Genomic DNA, 17095 nt, shown 5'->3' on the forward strand with positions numbered 1-17095 from the left:
GTAGAAAGACAAAGCAGAGTCTGTACTAGAGAAATCAGGAGACCTGACGAGGGCAGTATGGACTACTTGCACTAACACTTCCGCGTTCTATGTAGTCCTGCTCCAGTGCTTCCGGTGCGGTTAAACCATGGCGACGTTCTACACTCGATGCCTACAAGAGCTCCCAAAATTGAACATCACCGATGTTCATCGGATTTGCAGAGTGACGACTACCCCCGCCAGCAAATTAGATAAAGGATTTAAGTTATATGCTGCATCTTATATACACAACTACGAAGGTAAGAAAACGTAAATTAACCGACAAAGAAACGCTAGCTAACGTCAAATGCAAACACTACGTTACTCCGCTATGTCCTTCATTTGATGTCAGTTCTCTACATTACATGTTTTCTTAAACGGTGTTTTATGTCGTCCTAAACTATAGTTGAGGTTTTCTTAACTAATGTCACTTTTGTTGTTAGACACTGTTATATTAGCGTTAGGTAGTTGGCTAGGGTTGCCAACTCCCTGAAAAATAAATAAGGGACACCTCGTGGCCAGGGCCGGGCGACCCAGTTGTCTTCACCCTTCCCAGTGTGGTGAATTTTCTAGCTCTTTTTTTGTGTGTGAAATTATTTTTTTAACCCTTTGACTTGAATTTGATTTAAGTAGATGTTTATTCTTTGTGATATGAACACATGTGAAACAAATGATCATTTAGCCATTTATTTTTAGCTCAAAATGACAACATTAACACAATAAAACAGGTCTCCTTCTTAAACAGAAGCCTGTCATGCTTAACTTTTGAGAATATAAGTAAATCTTTCTTTAAAAGAACTCTGTCCTGCTTAACTTAAAATAATAGAAAACAATAGAAAGAAAAACATTCTTGTAACAGTGCACATTTAGTGCATTTAGTACAATCGGCTTCAGTTGAAATATTATTTCAGCTTTTCTAATGCTAATCAGCTGCTCCTGTTTGTAAACCCGCTTGTTCCCATGATTACGCATCTTAACTCATCATCATTATTCATCTATGTATTACTTTTATGTATTAGTCATCTATTTGTTGTAATCATCTATCCTTGCAGTTGTTTATTACACAAAATAAATTATATTATCACACTTCTGGCCACATAGCGCTGATATTCATTGCACATGCCCATATTAACTTTTTCCAGCCAGGTGTTTTCCTTTTCCCATTCTTCCCTTTCTCTGAGGGGAACAAACATTGCTGCTCTAAAGCTGGGCTCACACTGTGCGGTTTTAGGCCCATTTTGAGCCGATTTTTGACCGATTTTGGCCTTCATCGTGCATCGTGTAGTATACGTGGGGTAACGAGAAGTGATTAACACCTCACGACCAGCTCCCGATCATCAATCGCTCGTGAGGGTCTCATCACAGCCGCTCACACTGCTCGCGCGCAAACACGTAAACGTTGGTGTAAAAGATGGAGCAGCACGGCTGTGCAGCGTGTGATCTGGACACAAGCGATGGAGGCACAACTTGTAGAACTTTGGAAAGCTCATCCGAGCCTTTTCGATGTGGCATCACAAAATTATCACGACCACAACAACCGTGAAAACAGTTGGATTTACACTGCTGCTCAATCACAGCTGCCTGATCATGTTTTTCATTAGCAATTTAGCAAAGTTGATGGTGGTGGTGTGTGTGTCTGTGTGAGTGTAAGACGGAGAGAGAGAGAGCGCGACAGATTTTCTGTTATAACCTTCGTGTTATGGAGGCACAGTGTGAGCACTCAGGTCGCATCAGAGCATCGGGCGGTATAGTGTGAGACCCTGCATCGTGACCTACCAACTTCTAACCCCTGCGAGTCAATCGTGCAGTTTGAGCAGGAGCTGAATAACGTGACTGAAAAAATCACACAGTGTTTGCCCAGCTTTAGGTGTACTGTCGTCCGAGACTTGCACCGCAGAGTCGGCGTTTGTTTCCCTGTTGGCCATGCTTCTTGTTGTGGTCATCTGTTGTCTTCCGGTATTTTCTCCGTAAGCGACCTTTCCTCGACCAATGAGATGAGCGGTAATCTGAATTGTCATACTCGAATTGTCATAAGTGTGCTGTCAGCTCATTGGTCACAAAGCAGGAGAGGGGCTGGGAATTATGTTTTCAAACAAAGCGTTAATTCCATTAACATTTATAGACTACTTTTGATTCTCACTGTATTACGGGACAAAGTGCGTCCCTTATTAGCTCAATACGGGACGTGTACTTTTGTTTCGAAATACGGGACGATTCCGTATTTTAAGGGACGGTTGGCAACCCTATAGTTGGCTAACTATGGAGGTAGTTAACTACCTAATGCTACTCTTGCTAAGTGTAAAATATATATGTTTAAGACATGCTGAAATGAGTAATACAGAAATAATGCTAATGGTACTTGTATCTTTATTCAGTGTCCAATAAAGACAGGTTGTCAGGGGAGGTCGGTGTGAGAGACCTGTGCTACAGGTCGATGAGGAAGAGTGAGGCACCACACAGACTAAGTGTAGGCAGGAAGCTGTGTAAAGTTGTTAATCCCCGTTCTGTGGGGTTCAGTTCATTTAAGCATTAGTTAAGTTCATTCCTAAAGGCCCATCAACTTGAATGTTTTCCTTGTCTCCCTGCTTTATCACTCCTAATTTGACTAGTCAGATAGTTAAATCAACGTGTGTTTGGGTGATCAGAAACATTTGACAACAAGTTAATACTGCAAATATACACAATCTAAGTTATTACAGTTATCAAGCATGGTTAAGTTGTTTTAATAGGGAGAGAAGGAAACACTAAGCATTCAGGAGGGTACGTAACCATAACACTGAACTATGTTCCTGTTCAGCTCTTCCATGAAGATGTTACATTTTTAATTTTCATTCTTTCTTCTTAGATTAAGCTTCTGGATTCATCGCCGGTGATACTGACACATAGCCAGTGCTCCTGTGTGGCAGGCGCTGTTATGTGCAATCACACAGTGGCACTGCTCTTCCAAACAGCACACTACTCACAACTCAGAGTGCCGGTTGTCCCCCCTGTGCATAGCTGCACGGAATCTGAACAGCAATGGCACAAGCCACGGACAGTGGTAATTTAAATGAGGTTAATGTTTTTGAATTAGTCCATGTTTACATATGAACAGCAACACCATCCATAGTAAATGTGTCTTCTGTTAGGGTGTGAGGCCAGGACCCATCAACTCCATGATCTTCACTAAGCCGGTACCAAATAGAATGGCCCAGACTGGAGTACGGTAATTACATTTGTAAAATTTGGTTTCATGTGTTACAAATGTATGTTGCTATTTTTTTCATACATACATGTGTCAGAATAGGTATTAATTTACATACAACATTACACTTTCTGAAGACGGCTAACTCAGTCATGTACATATACATCCCAGTCTCTAACTTATGCACCACTGTTTTACACCTTTTAGTTTTTAGTTTAGTTGTTGTTCAGTATAATAACCTTCTCCCTTACATTATTGTCATTGATGTTTTCTTTAGGAGTGGCTTCTACAGAGGCATGGTGGGTCCGTTACCAGATCCCTGCTTGTTCAGAATAACGGAGGCATATGCAAAATTTAATATTGAGGACAGGCCACTTGTGACCACAATGAACATGAGACCTGACAAGCCCCTTGTGGAAAGTGCCTTTGGGCTGGTGCAGGAGGGCAGTGTTCTGTCATATCAGCAGCCGGTTTTGACAACCCGGTACATCACACTACACCGCGATGCACCACCAACACCGCACTTGCCTCTGGAGGGGTATGACATCTTGCCATCAGATTGTGTGTTTGTGTGCTCAGAAGAAGAGCTTCTGCATCTGAAAAGCTTGTCTGTAACTCTGGAAATGGCTCACAAAATAGAGGAAGCTACACGTGAGCAAAGCTCTTCGTCTGAGTGGCATCAGCTCCGCAGGCCCAGAGTGACTGCCTCTAGGTTTCGGGAGGTGTGTCACGTCAGAGGCCAGAGCTCGGCCGAGTCACTAGCAGAGCGTATATTGAAGGGAACAAGGCAGACAGCAGACATGAGGAGAGGAACTGAGATGGAGCCTGTAATAGCAGCAGAGTATAGTAGGCTAATGAATGTTAACTACTCACCCTGTGGTCTGGTCATTCACCCCATTGCCCCCTGGCTTGCTGCATCTCCTGATGGTGTTGTTTTTGACCCCAATGAATACCCCCAGTTTGGCTTCGTCGAATTCAAATGTCCCAATGTACAAAACTTTATTGACTGCAAATATGTGCAGATGGAATGTGGTACCCCTAAACTAAAAAAGAGCCACGCATATTACTGGCAAGTGCAAGGACAACTGCTCATCAGTGGGATGCAGTGGTGTGACTTTGTTGTGTGGGCACAAGAGGACTACCTAGTGCAAAGAATATACATGGATATAGATGTGCACAATGCAATCAGAGAAAAGGCAGACTATTTCTTTTTTTACATATATATGCCAAGATACCTGTGTTTGAAAAAATGAACAGTGAAAACAGCAAAAAGAAAAACAGATCCTTCAGGCTGGCTGGAACAAAATAACTGATGTTTTATTTTCAATATATTTCATGAATTCTTTTGTTGTTACATGTTACTTTTATGTGACATCAATAAACTGTTATTTAAGCAATGGCATCAATTTAATTTTTAAAAACACACATTAAAACGTTGAATTTGTGCAGAACTTATTTACATGGTAAGTATTTAAAACTCCATGCCTAGCATACTGATATACATTTAGACAATAACTGAACTGTAGAAAATGACAAATGGTATTTTTGATGTTACAAAAGTTCAATGTCACTTATGGTTTTAAAACGATTTAGTGATTTACTTTATAATTTTGATAAATAGTTTTGTTGAATCTGAATAGTAATAATAGTAGTATAATTAAACAGTATTATTAACATTAAACATTTGCAATGAATTTGAATTATCAATAACTGAAACTCAACTATCGGCACTCAAGTACCAGTTCTGTAATCAAGTATTGTCAGCTGAGAAGGAAGAAATTCAACTGTAGTGGCCTCAGCTGCAGGTCATTTTCCATAAGTTACTTGTACTGGCACTGGTGTCTTGGGAAAAATCCATCTTGTCTCACTTAACCCATTTTTTAACTAATGCTGTGTTCTGGTAATTTGACAGCATACATGCCACTGCAAACAGTTGGTTGATATTATAAACATGTGACATGGTAATGATGCTATCAAAAAGTTTGTTCTGTTTGATCCTCCTAATGACTCGCTCCACATGTACCCTGAGTCTGGCTATGGCCTGCGTCTCCTTAACCTGGTATGCTGGCATCTGCTTCTGCTTAGATAGAAAAGGTGGGCAGTACACTTTGCATTTACAACAATCAGTGATTAGGAAGCCCTTATCTACCATCACTGCCATGTCTTCAGTCAACTTCTCAGCAATGCCTGATTGTTTGAATAGTTCCTTGTCACTAACCGAACCAGCATACAGATTAGAGATGAATGTCACTGGACCATGTGGAGCTATGCCAACCAGGGCTTTCATCGTACAGTGGGATTTGTACGAAGAGTACATTTCACTTTGGAGAAGTGGTGAGGATGGTGTCTGACACCTCAGCTCTGTACAGTCAAGGATCATCTGGGTGTCTGAGAAATCTTTGAATTCCTCAGGGAGGTAAGCTTGCACTTCTTCACGTGTAAGCCAGATGCACTGAGACCCCAGTGCAGTGGCAAGAAAATTTGTCCATGTTGCAATAATGCGGCTCACTGTGGACTGGTGTATGTTAAATCGGTGTGCCAGGTCCCTCTCCTTCAAACCAACTGACAGGAAAACCAGGAAAAGAAAAAACTCATCAATTGGCTGTAGCAGCTGCCTCTGGAAGGTGAAAACAAAAGGGAAAATGTTACTCCTTAAGCTATGAACTAGTAAAATTATTCTTTTCTTGGCTAAATGTTTTGTAATGGTTAGGCATACCATACTGTACCATGGGGTAAACAATGAGGTGCTGTAGTGCACAGGTGTATGTATGTAAAGGATACTGAGTCTAGCATACATACACCTGTGTATGTATGCTACTGTACATAATGTAATGTTATTGTACATAAATACAATAACATTACACCTCTAGTTCTAACTACCAACAAACCCATAACCTACTGTTGATGTGCGTGCAGGTTTCAACACTTCTTCGGTCCGATTGGCAGCTGACTTGGCTCTTGAAACCCGGATCATTTTATAGATGCAAGGCTCAATCAAAACCCAGAATGCCATCAAATGATCATAGCTTGGAAATCTATTCACGAGAGAGACATACATCATGTCAATCATTAATTAACATTACACACTGACATAAAAATAATGTGAACTGTGACAAATATGCTAATGGAATGCTGTATAAAATAGTCTGATTAAGAGTATTTGGTGTTGTATTTTACCTGTAGCATTAGGATATTGTTTAAATACTAAAGCATCTACATAAAACATACAATCAGCAGAGAAAAAGTAAATTTCTATTTTGTTTTCATTAAGACTGGAAAAACTTTCGAAATTTAACTGATGGTGACCTTGGTATATTTTAAACAGTTAGCTTGAATAGAACTTAGGTGTACCTGGTATAGAATCGGATGTCAGTGTCGGAGCCAGCAAAACGCTGTAACCCAAATTCTCGCTGGACACGTAACTCCTGTATTTCCTTCCTCAGAGTCTCCACGTCTTCGGACAGGTCTTCTGCAGCTGATGCAGATATGTCCAATGCAGATGGCTCAGGGACTGAGCAGTAGTCATGATCTCTTGTAAGACTGTGCTCTTCTTGATCGTCAGGAGGAACTAGTTCAGGGCGTCGCTCCGTTCTCTCCCAAACACTACGCCGCGGTGGTTCAACTTTATAGCCATTCCACTCAAAAAGTGTTGGTACAGCACCTTTAAAAAGCCGCCTTCGACCATCGAGGGTTGTTGGCTCTATGAGTTGATCACTGGCAAAGTGTCTGCAGCAGACCCTGGTGTGAGAGGTAATCGTGAAATGATCCCGGCGTATATTTACCAGCCATTGTCTTCTCAAGTCGGAATGGGTCGGAAAGGCATGAAAACTTAGTATGCCGTTAAATTTGGCTGAAGCTGAACAAAGTGGGACACAGCAATGCTCGGAGTATTTCTTCTCCTGTTTTTGAAAATGTTCTGTTTTAAATACTTTCCTTTTTATACTCATTCTGAAGCGACATTAGCATAGCTACCGATAGATAAGCAAACGTACCGGAAACGCACAAGCGGTCCTATTTGGAAACGGAAATACGTCACATGCCCTAGTGCAAGTAGTCTATTACGCCTTTTATACCTCCAGCCTACCGTAAATTCAGTAGAAGAAGAATAGCAGCAATGGCGCCATTGAGAGATCCCATCGCGATCCTGAATTAAGTTTGAAGATGTTGGTTTGGCCGTGTCGGTTGTTGTTGCAATAATGTCTTCAGTTCAGAATCTTAGAGAGTTTATCAAGGAGAGATTAACTTCTGCTGCAGAAGAAATCTTCTCAGAGTTTGAAAAAACGATCGTCCGGTATGAGGAAGAGATCCGTCAGCTAAGACTGCTTGATATCAGACCCGGGATAAAGTCACACAATACAGGTGTGGAGGTGTGAGGGTTGCGGGATCATCGTGTGATTCACGTGGGCATGATCTAAATGCATTGAACTAGTAATACACCACAGTAAAGTGTATGAAGTTATATCTGTGCAGTGTTGAGAAGGTTACTTTTAAAATGTTTTCCACGAAAGATTACAGAATACATGGCCCAAATGGAGTTTGTAACTATTCCATTAAGTTACTCAATGTGAATAACGTATTCTGAATACTTTGGTCCGGATTACTTTATTACTTGCTTGTTACAACTACTTGAATGTACTATTGCTGTGTGAATTATTGCTATAACTGAAGGCTACTAGCCACCAAGCTAACATTGTTAGCTGGCTTTAGCTAAAGTTATTTCATAGACTAAAGACTGTTAGACTTGATTCATAGCATTAACATCCTGCTAGCTACAAACAATCATGTGCAGTTCTGAAAGCAATCTCAAGTAAATTTTTAAATCGTGATGTAAAATGAGTAACAGTAGGGTGGACATTAGGCAAGGCTGCAGTTTTTGCAGCGATCTCGTATAGAACACAATTTCTGTATCAGTAATAGGTTTTCTTTCTGTTTGCTTTCAGAACTGCACATAATTATTTGCAAGTAGCAGGTTGTAATGCAGCCTTCAGTAATAGTAATGAGTCACACAGCAATAGTACATCGAAGATTCTGAAGTGAGACATAACCTAGATAGCTACATAAACTAATACAAGGTAGTTGTAGTAGGCTTACGTTAGGGCTGTACAATCAATAAAGATGAGGCAGAACCTGGTAGCTCCAAACAGAAGGACCAGTCAAAACAAATTGAGGATGTTATTCCTAAATGAGGGGCTCCCCCTGTTGCATGGACATGGTTTGGTTATGAAAAGTCTGACACGGATCAGAAAACTGTACTATGGAAATTATGCCCAGACTGGTTCCCACCACGGACTCAAACACGACAAACCTCTTCGACCACCTACGCATGAATCACGTGAAAGTTTGTGGAGAGAGTTTATAGATGAGAAGCAAAAAAGAGCCATCAGGTGCTCAAAATAAACCTTAGACTCATACGTTAGAACAGGCTTTTCCCCCACGTGTAATAAATACTCAGAAAGAAAATGGCGGCCGTTACAACATATATCTAAAAATATATAGTGCATTGGTCAAAATACTCGACTCCAGGTACACGACACCCAGCTGAAAACACTTCATGAAAGTCAAGTTGCCCGATATTCACAGAATTTACAGAAAAAGCACTATTTTGTCATATATATCATTATCGGGACGAGAAACGTCTTATATTGGGATATGAGATTTTGGTCATGTCGCACAGCCCTAGCTAATGTTAGTCTTTAAAAAAAGAATGTACTTCCAGATGTTTCTTTCGGGTGGAGTCTTTATAGTTGAGAGCAGCTCGGTTTCTGGGTCCATTGTATAACTGACGCCACCAACATTACCAAGAGACTTACACTAGAGCTTCTTGTTGCGTGTTTTGTTTGGGTTTCCGGTAATGCGTGAAATCAACAAAATTAGAGAGGGTATAGCCTGACATATGAAACAGGAAAAGACCATCGTGTAATCCATTTATTTAGAAGTAACTGTATTCTAATTATTACCAAATTATCGGTAACTATCGGCGGCACGGTGGTTAGCACTGTTGCCTCACAGCAAGAAAGTCCTGAGTTCAATTCCACCATCAGGCCGGGGTCTTTCTGTGTGGAGTTTGCATGTTCTCACCGTGTTTGCGTGGGTTCTCTCCGGGTACTCCGGCTTCCTCCCACCGTCCAAAGACATGCAGCTTGTGGGGATAGGTTAATTGGATAATCCAAATTGCCACTAGGTGTGAATGTGAGTGTGAATGGTTGTCTGTCCCTATGTGTTAGCCCTGCGACAGACTGGCGACCTGTCCAGGGTGTACCCCACCTTTCGCCCTATAACAGCTGGGATAGGCTCCAGCGCCCCCCGCGACCCTGAAAAGGATAAGCGAATGGATGGATGGATATCGGAATACAGTTACTCATGTTTTGTATTTTAAATGCATAACGCCGGTACATGTATGCCGTTACTCCCTAACACTGCATCTATGTAAACATACTTACGGCCACTTTGTTAACTACACCCGTTCAACTACTCTTTAATCCAAAATGTAATCAGCCAATCAGATGGCAGCAGTCCATGCATTTCAGCATATAGCGATCAGTGACGGTGATTGAAATCACTTTGATCATGGTGTGGGTGTTGGTGCCACATTGGCTGATCTGAGTATTTCAGAAACTGCTGATCTGTTTAAATTTCCAGCACAAACATCTGCATGATTTACAGAGAGTAGTCCAAAAAAGAGAAAATATGCAGTTCCCTTAAAATGACATTGAGTTCTCTGTACTCGGGTCTCCAGAGTTACCAGCTCTCAACCCAACAGAGCATCTTTGGAATGTAGTGGACCATGAGATTTGCATCATATTTATTAGTAAAATGTTAAAAGATTAGCATTAACAGCATATCTTACCTGCCGTCGTAAAATACTTTAAGCTTTCATGATCATATTCAGATCATGCTGCTGTTCATTTGTTTGTTTATTCACAGTGTGTGATGATCACTGGCAGTCACATCTAAAAATCAGACCCCAGACAGCTGTAAGGTTATCAACATCATCCAGTGAACAAATGACTATCAGTGAATGTTTCTGTGGCAACATAAAACGCAAGCTAAATTCTCAATAGGTGACCGTTTTCATCCTTCTTGAGCTTTCTTATCATCACATTAGTCACTATTTTCTTGTGTCCTTTTGTTGAACACGAAGGTCTGGATGATCAGCAGTTCTGTGACCATGAGAGGAGCTCCAGTCTCAACCAGGAGGACCCAGAGCCTCTACAGACTAAAGAGGAACAGGAGGAAATCTCCACCAATCAGGAAGGAGAGCAGCTTGCACTGAAGCAGGAGGATGAAGGGATTAATGTCTGGACCGGAGAACAGCTGGATTTGTTGTGGAAACCTGGATCACGGCTGACCAGATTTGGTATGTAAAAGTGTAATAAGCAGATTTCATAATATAGAAATGAATATGACTTATAACAAAATGTCACAAAGACACATGGCGTGCATTACCGCCTGGGATACTGCCTCACTGGAGACATGTTTTCTGTTTCAGATTTAAGTCATGTTAGCCCAGAACTGTACGCAGAATGTAGAAAAATGTTGAGACAATGAAAACTGTGGATTATTGGCCACAAGGACCAAGTTGGAGTAGTGAGCTGTACGCCTCATAAATGATGACTTTCTGCATGTAAACAGAATTCTTCTCTGTTCGCTGCATGAGAGAGAATATTTAAATATCGCTCACATATCTGAGAGACCTGCTCACAGTGTGACTTTTTTCTTGTGTGTTCTGTCCATCAAGACCTCCCACAGCAACATGATTGTAAGGAAAATGAGGATCTGGATGACCCGCAGGTCTGTAGCCAGGAAAGGAACTCCAGTCTGGACCAGCAGAACACAGAAACACTATAAAATAAAACTACAATATAAGACGAGAAACGTCTTATATTGGGATATGAGATTTTGGTCATGTCGCACAGCCCTAGCTAATGTTAGTCTTTAAAAAAAGAATGTACTTCCAGATGTTTCTTTCGGGTGGAGTCTTTATAGTTGAGAGCAGCTCGGTTTCTGGGTCCATTGTATAACTGACGCCACCAACATTACCAAGAGACTTACACTAGAGCTTCTTGTTGCGTGTTTTGTTTGGGTTTCCGGTAATGCGTGAAATCAACAAAATTAGAGAGGGTATAGCCTGACATATGAAACAGGAAAAGACCATCGTGTAATCCATTTATTTAGAAGTAACTGTATTCTAATTATTACCAAATTATCGGTAACTATCGGCGGCACGGTGGTTAGCACTGTTGCCTCACAGCAAGAAAGTCCTGAGTTCAATTCCACCATCAGGCCGGGGTCTTTCTGTGTGGAGTTTGCATGTTCTCACCGTGTTTGCGTGGGTTCTCTCCGGGTACTCCGGCTTCCTCCCACCGTCCAAAGACATGCAGCTTGTGGGGATAGGTTAATTGGATAATCCAAATTGCCACTAGGTGTGAATGTGAGTGTGAATGGTTGTCTGTCCCTATGTGTTAGCCCTGCGACAGACTGGCGACCTGTCCAGGGTGTACCTCACCTTTCGCCCTATAACAGCTGGGATAGGCTCCAGCGCCCCCCGCGACCCTGAAAAGGATAAGCGAATGGATGGATGGATATCGGAATACAGTTACTCATGTTTTGTATTTTAAATGCATAACGCCGGTACATGTATGCCGTTACTCCCTAACACTGCATCTATGTAAACATACTTACGGCCACTTTGTTAACTACACCCGTTCAACTACTCTTTAATCCAAAATGTAATCAGCCAATCAGATGGCAGCAGTCCATGCATTTCAGCATATAGCGATCAGTGACGGTGATTGAAATCACTTTGATCATGGTGTGGGTGTTGGTGCCACATTGGCTGATCTGAGTATTTCAGAAACTGCTGATCTGTTTAAATTTCCAGCACAAACATCTGCATGATTTACAGAGAGTAGTCCAAAAAAGAGAAAATATGCAGTTCCCTTAAAATGACATTGAGTTCTCTGTACTCGGGTCTCCAGAGTTACCAGCTCTCAACCCAACAGAGCATCTTTGGAATGTAGTGGACCATGAGATTTGCATCATATTTATTAGTAAAATGTTAAAAGATTAGCATTAACAGCATATCTTACCTGCCGTCGTAAAATACTTTAAGCTTTCATGATCATATTCAGATCATGCTGCTGTTCATTTGTTTGTTTATTCACAGTGTGTGATGATCACTGGCAGTCACATCTAAAAATCAGACCCCAGACAGCTGTAAGGTTATCAACATCATCCAGTGAACAAATGACTATCAGTGAATGTTTCTGTGGCAACATAAAACGCAAGCTAAATTCTCAATAGGTGACCGTTTTCATCCTTCTTGAGCTTTCTTATCATCACATTAGTCACTATTTTCTTGTGTCCTTTTGTTGAACACGAAGGTCTGGATGATCAGCAGTTCTGTGACCATGAGAGGAGCTCCAGTCTCAACCAGGAGGACCCAGAGCCTCTACAGACTAAAGAGGAACAGGAGGAAATCTCCACCAATCAGGAAGGAGAGCAGCTTGCACTGAAGCAGGAGGATGAAGGGATTAATGTCTGGACCGGAGAACAGCTGGATTTGTTGTGGAAACCTGGATCACGGCTGACCAGATTTGGTATGTAAAAGTGTAATAAGCAGATTTCATAATATAGAAATGAATATGACTTATAACAAAATGTCACAAAGACACATGGCGTGCATTACCGCCTGGGATACTGCCTCACTGGAGACATGTTTTCTGTTTCAGATTTAAGTCATGTTAGCCCAGAACTGTACGCAGAATGTAGAAAAATGTTGAGACAATGAAAACTGTGGATTATTGGCCACAAGGACCAAGTTGGAGTAGTGAGCTGTACGCCTCATAAATGATGACTTTCTGCATGTAAACAGAATTCTTCTCTGTTCGCTGCATGAGAGAGAATATTTAAATATCGCTCACATATCTGAGAGACCTGCTCACAGTGTGACTTTTTTCTTGTGTGTTCTGTCCATCAAGACCTCCCACAGCAACATGATTGTAAGGAAAATGAGGATCTGGATGACCCGCAGGTCTGTAGCCAGGAAAGGAACTCCAGTCTGGACCAGCAGAACACAGAAACACTATAAAATAAAACTACAATATAAGACGAGAAACGTCTTATATTGGGATATGAGATTTTGGTCATGTCGCACAGCCCTAGCTAATGTTAGTCTTTAAAAAAAGAATGTACTTCCAGATGTTTCTTTCGGGTGGAGTCTTTATAGTTGAGAGCAGCTCGGTTTCTGGGTCCATTGTATAACTGACGCCACCAACATTACCAAGAGACTTACACTAGAGCTTCTTGTTGCGTGTTTTGTTTGGGTTTCCGGTAATGCGTGAAATCAACAAAATTAGAGAGGGTATAGCCTGACATATGAAACAGGAAAAGACCATCGTGTAATCCATTTATTTAGAAGTAACTGTATTCTAATTATTACCAAATTATCGGTAACTATCGGCGGCACGGTGGTTAGCACTGTTGCCTCACAGCAAGAAAGTCCTGAGTTCAATTCCACCATCAGGCCGGGGTCTTTCTGTGTGGAGTTTGCATGTTCTCACCGTGTTTGCGTGGGTTCTCTCCGGGTACTCCGGCTTCCTCCCACCGTCCAAAGACATGCAGCTTGTGGGGATAGGTTAATTGGATAATCCAAATTGCCACTAGGTGTGAATGTGAGTGTGAATGGTTGTCTGTCCCTATGTGTTAGCCCTGCGACAGACTGGCGACCTGTCCAGGGTGTACCCCACCTTTCGCCCTATAACAGCTGGGATAGGCTCCAGCGCCCCCCGCGACCCTGAAAAGGATAAGCGAATGGATGGATGGATATCGGAATACAGTTACTCATGTTTTGTATTTTAAATGCATAACGCCGGTACATGTATGCCGTTACTCCCTAACACTGCATCTATGTAAACATACTTACGGCCACTTTGTTAACTACACCCGTTCAACTACTCTTTAATCCAAAATGTAATCAGCCAATCAGATGGCAGCAGTCCATGCATTTCAGCATATAGCGATCAGTGACGGTGATTGAAATCACTTTGATCATGGTGTGGGTGTTGGTGCCACATTGGCTGATCTGAGTATTTCAGAAACTGCTGATCTGTTTAAATTTCCAGCACAAACATCTGCATGATTTACAGAGAGTAGTCCAAAAAAGAGAAAATATGCAGTTCCCTTAAAATGACATTGAGTTCTCTGTACTCGGGTCTCCAGAGTTACCAGCTCTCAACCCAACAGAGCATCTTTGGAATGTAGTGGACCATGAGATTTGCATCATATTTATTAGTAAAATGTTAAAAGATTAGCATTAACAGCATATCTTACCTGCCGTCGTAAAATACTTTAAGCTTTCATGATCATATTCAGATCATGCTGCTGTTCATTTGTTTGTTTATTCACAGTGTGTGATGATCACTGGCAGTCACATCTAAAAATCAGACCCCAGACAGCTGTAAGGTTATCAACATCATCCAGTGAACAAATGACTATCAGTGAATGTTTCTGTGGCAACATAAAACGCAAGCTAAATTCTCAATAGGTGACCGTTTTCATCCTTCTTGAGCTTTCTTATCATCACATTAGTCACTATTTTCTTGTGTCCTTTTGTTGAACACGAAGGTCTGGATGATCAGCAGTTCTGTGACCATGAGAGGAGCTCCAGTCTCAACCAGGAGGACCCAGAGCCTCTACAGACTAAAGAGGAACAGGAGGAAATCTCCACCAATCAGGAAGGAGAGCAGCTTGCACTGAAGCAGGAGGATGAAGGGATTAATGTCTGGACCGGAGAACAGCTGGATTTGTTGTGGAAACCTGGATCACGGCTGACCAGATTTGGTATGTAAAAGTGTAATAAGCAGATTTCATAATATAGAAATGAATATGACTTATAACAAAATGTCACAAAGACACATGGCGTGCATTACCGCCTGGGATACTGCCTCACTGGAGACATGTTTTCTGTTTCAGATTTAAGTCATGTTAGCCCAGAACTGTACGCAGAATGTAGAAAAATGTTGAGACAATGAAAACTGTGGATTATTGGCCACAAGGACCAAGTTGGAGTAGTGAGCTGTACGCCTCATAAATGATGACTTTCTGCATGTAAACAGAATTCTTCTCTGTTCGCTGCATGAGAGAGAATATTTAAATATCGCTCACATATCTGAGAGACCTGCTCACAGTGTGACTTTTTTCTTGTGTGTTCTGTCCATCAAGACCTCCCACAGCAACATGATTGTAAGGAAAATGAGGATCTGGATGACCCGCAGGTCTGTAGCCAGGAAAGGAACTCCAGTCTGGACCAGCAGAACACAGATCCTCCACAGACTAAAGAGGAACAGGAGGAAATCTCCACCAATCAGGAAGGAGAGCAGCTTGCACTGAAGCAGGAAACCAAAGGCATCATCATCTGGACCGGGCAGGAGCTGGGCATCATGTGGAACCCTGAAGTAAAGTTGCACAGAATAGGTATGCAAAACTTTAATAGATAGATTCAGTTTTGTATTAAGAAATCTAACTCATGTTGGGTCCTAATCAGACCTCCAATATACTTTATAGAGGCACATGAAGAATTTAAAGACCGACTGCAATAAGGAAACTGACGTAATATTCTAAGAGCCAAAATGTCTAGCCCTCCCAGTGTCGCCCCTGTCAGGACTGTCTTATGTTGAAAATAATTGAGTACAAGAGAGAGGAAGACACCCTACAATGAGTTGAAACGTCAGCTTGTTATTTATTCCTCCATATTCATATTTGTCATTCATATGGTCACTTTGTTTGTCCCTCCAAATTGCAGTCGTCACTCCTTCGCCTGTGCTGCGCCCCTGCACCTGCAGGCACACTTACAGTGAATATCAAATTTAATAACAGGAAATTAACTAGGCATGTACTTTTCTTTCTTTTTTTGGCCACATTTTTCAAGTGACCTATATTTGACAACAGCATATAAAAAAATAAAACAAAAAAAAGAACTTTAAATTATGTTTTTGGTGTGCCATCTCAATGTTTTCAGTGGCCCCCATATGGCCACCCATATGAAAAAATTCTGGAGCCGCCCCTGTACATTATGACTGAGTACATCCACTAAACCTTTTGTGGATAACATAACAATCCCCATGAGGACTGAACGATCAATTTAAAAATAAAATATATCGATTTGAAACTAAGCTTTTAGCAAACCACACAACACTATGATAGGTGTGTCCTTGTGCCATGTGTTTCTGGGTCTTTCTTCTTCTTTCCCTTTGGATTCCAGCACAAGGCCTGTGTAGTGATGTTATTGGTGGACTTCCTGATTGTGTGGCCAATCCAGCACCACTTTCTCTCAGAACTGTATTGCTATTGGTTTCTGGTTTGTACTTGTCCACAGTTTGTAATCCTCTCTGGCCACTGGATACGGAGGATTTGTTTTAAGCAGCTGCTGATGAATGTCTGCAACATACAAAGCGCTGTCTTTGCTTCATGTTTACGAGCTATAGAGAAGTATAGGTGTGACCCTGATTTTAAAAATGCTCAGCTTCAGAATCAGAATCAGAATACTTTATTCATCCCGAGGGAAATTAGGGTTACAGCAGGCAGCACGCTAATGGCGCATGCGCACTTACAAAGGAACCTTCTGACCAACTTTACACAAACATCACATTGGGCAGACATGGACATTATGGACAATGCTGGGCATCCTCTGCACACGGCCATTAACAACCAGAAGAGTCTGTTCAGTGACAGGTTGCTTCTCCCAAAGACAAGAACTAACAGACTTAAAAACTCCTTTGTCCCACACGCCATCAGACTGTTTAACTCCTCCCTGGAGGGGAGAGGGAGGGGAAACAGGAGGACAAAGGAGGGGGGAACAACTAAGCTGTAGTGCCTCTTCACCTCACTGTGCAA

At 41.7% G+C, this 17095-nt stretch overlaps 2 protein-coding genes and 1 long non-coding RNA gene across 4 annotated transcripts; 2 read left to right on the plus strand and 1 right to left on the minus strand.

The window, feature by feature from the left end:
• The first annotated feature begins 110 nt into the window (after positions 1–110).
• On the plus strand, positions 111–4599 carry LOC308406988 (uncharacterized protein). 2 transcript variants are annotated; one of them, XM_080898344.1, is made up of 4 exons: positions 111–278; positions 2864–3058; positions 3147–3223; positions 3480–4599. In XM_080898344.1, the coding sequence occupies exons 1-4, from the start codon at positions 249–251 to the stop codon at positions 4453–4455; spliced, it is 1278 nt and encodes a 425-aa protein (XP_080754470.1). In that variant the 5' UTR covers positions 111–248; the 3' UTR covers positions 4456–4599. The 2 variants fall into 2 exon arrangements, with proteins under 2 accessions (XP_080754470.1, XP_080754471.1); XM_080898345.1 differs by lacking the exon at positions 111–278 and having other exon boundaries at positions 2481–3058; positions 3128–3223.
• A 114-nt stretch (positions 4600–4713) lies between these two features.
• On the minus strand, positions 4714–6829 carry LOC308406990. The gene is made up of 3 exons (XR_013973619.1): positions 6554–6829; positions 6102–6237; positions 4714–5819 (listed from the first exon to the last, which is right to left on the minus strand). It is a non-coding gene; the product is annotated as an uncharacterized lncRNA (long non-coding RNA).
• A 488-nt stretch (positions 6830–7317) lies between these two features.
• On the plus strand, positions 7318–13292 carry LOC308406611 (uncharacterized protein; the record flags this gene model as incomplete). Its single annotated transcript, XM_080897691.1, has 4 exons — positions 7318–7561; positions 10344–10559; positions 12586–12801; positions 13183–13292. Exons 1-4 carry the CDS (start codon positions 7399–7401, stop codon positions 13290–13292), a joined length of 705 nt encoding a protein of 234 aa, XP_080753817.1. The 5' UTR covers positions 7318–7398.
• Between the last annotated feature and the right edge of the window lie 3803 nt (positions 13293–17095).

The sequence above is a fragment of the Rhamphochromis sp. 'chilingali' genome, assembly GCF_963969265.1.
Source record: "Rhamphochromis sp. 'chilingali' genome assembly, chromosome: 12".
Lineage (NCBI taxonomy): Eukaryota > Metazoa > Chordata > Actinopteri > Cichliformes > Cichlidae > Rhamphochromis > Rhamphochromis sp. 'chilingali'.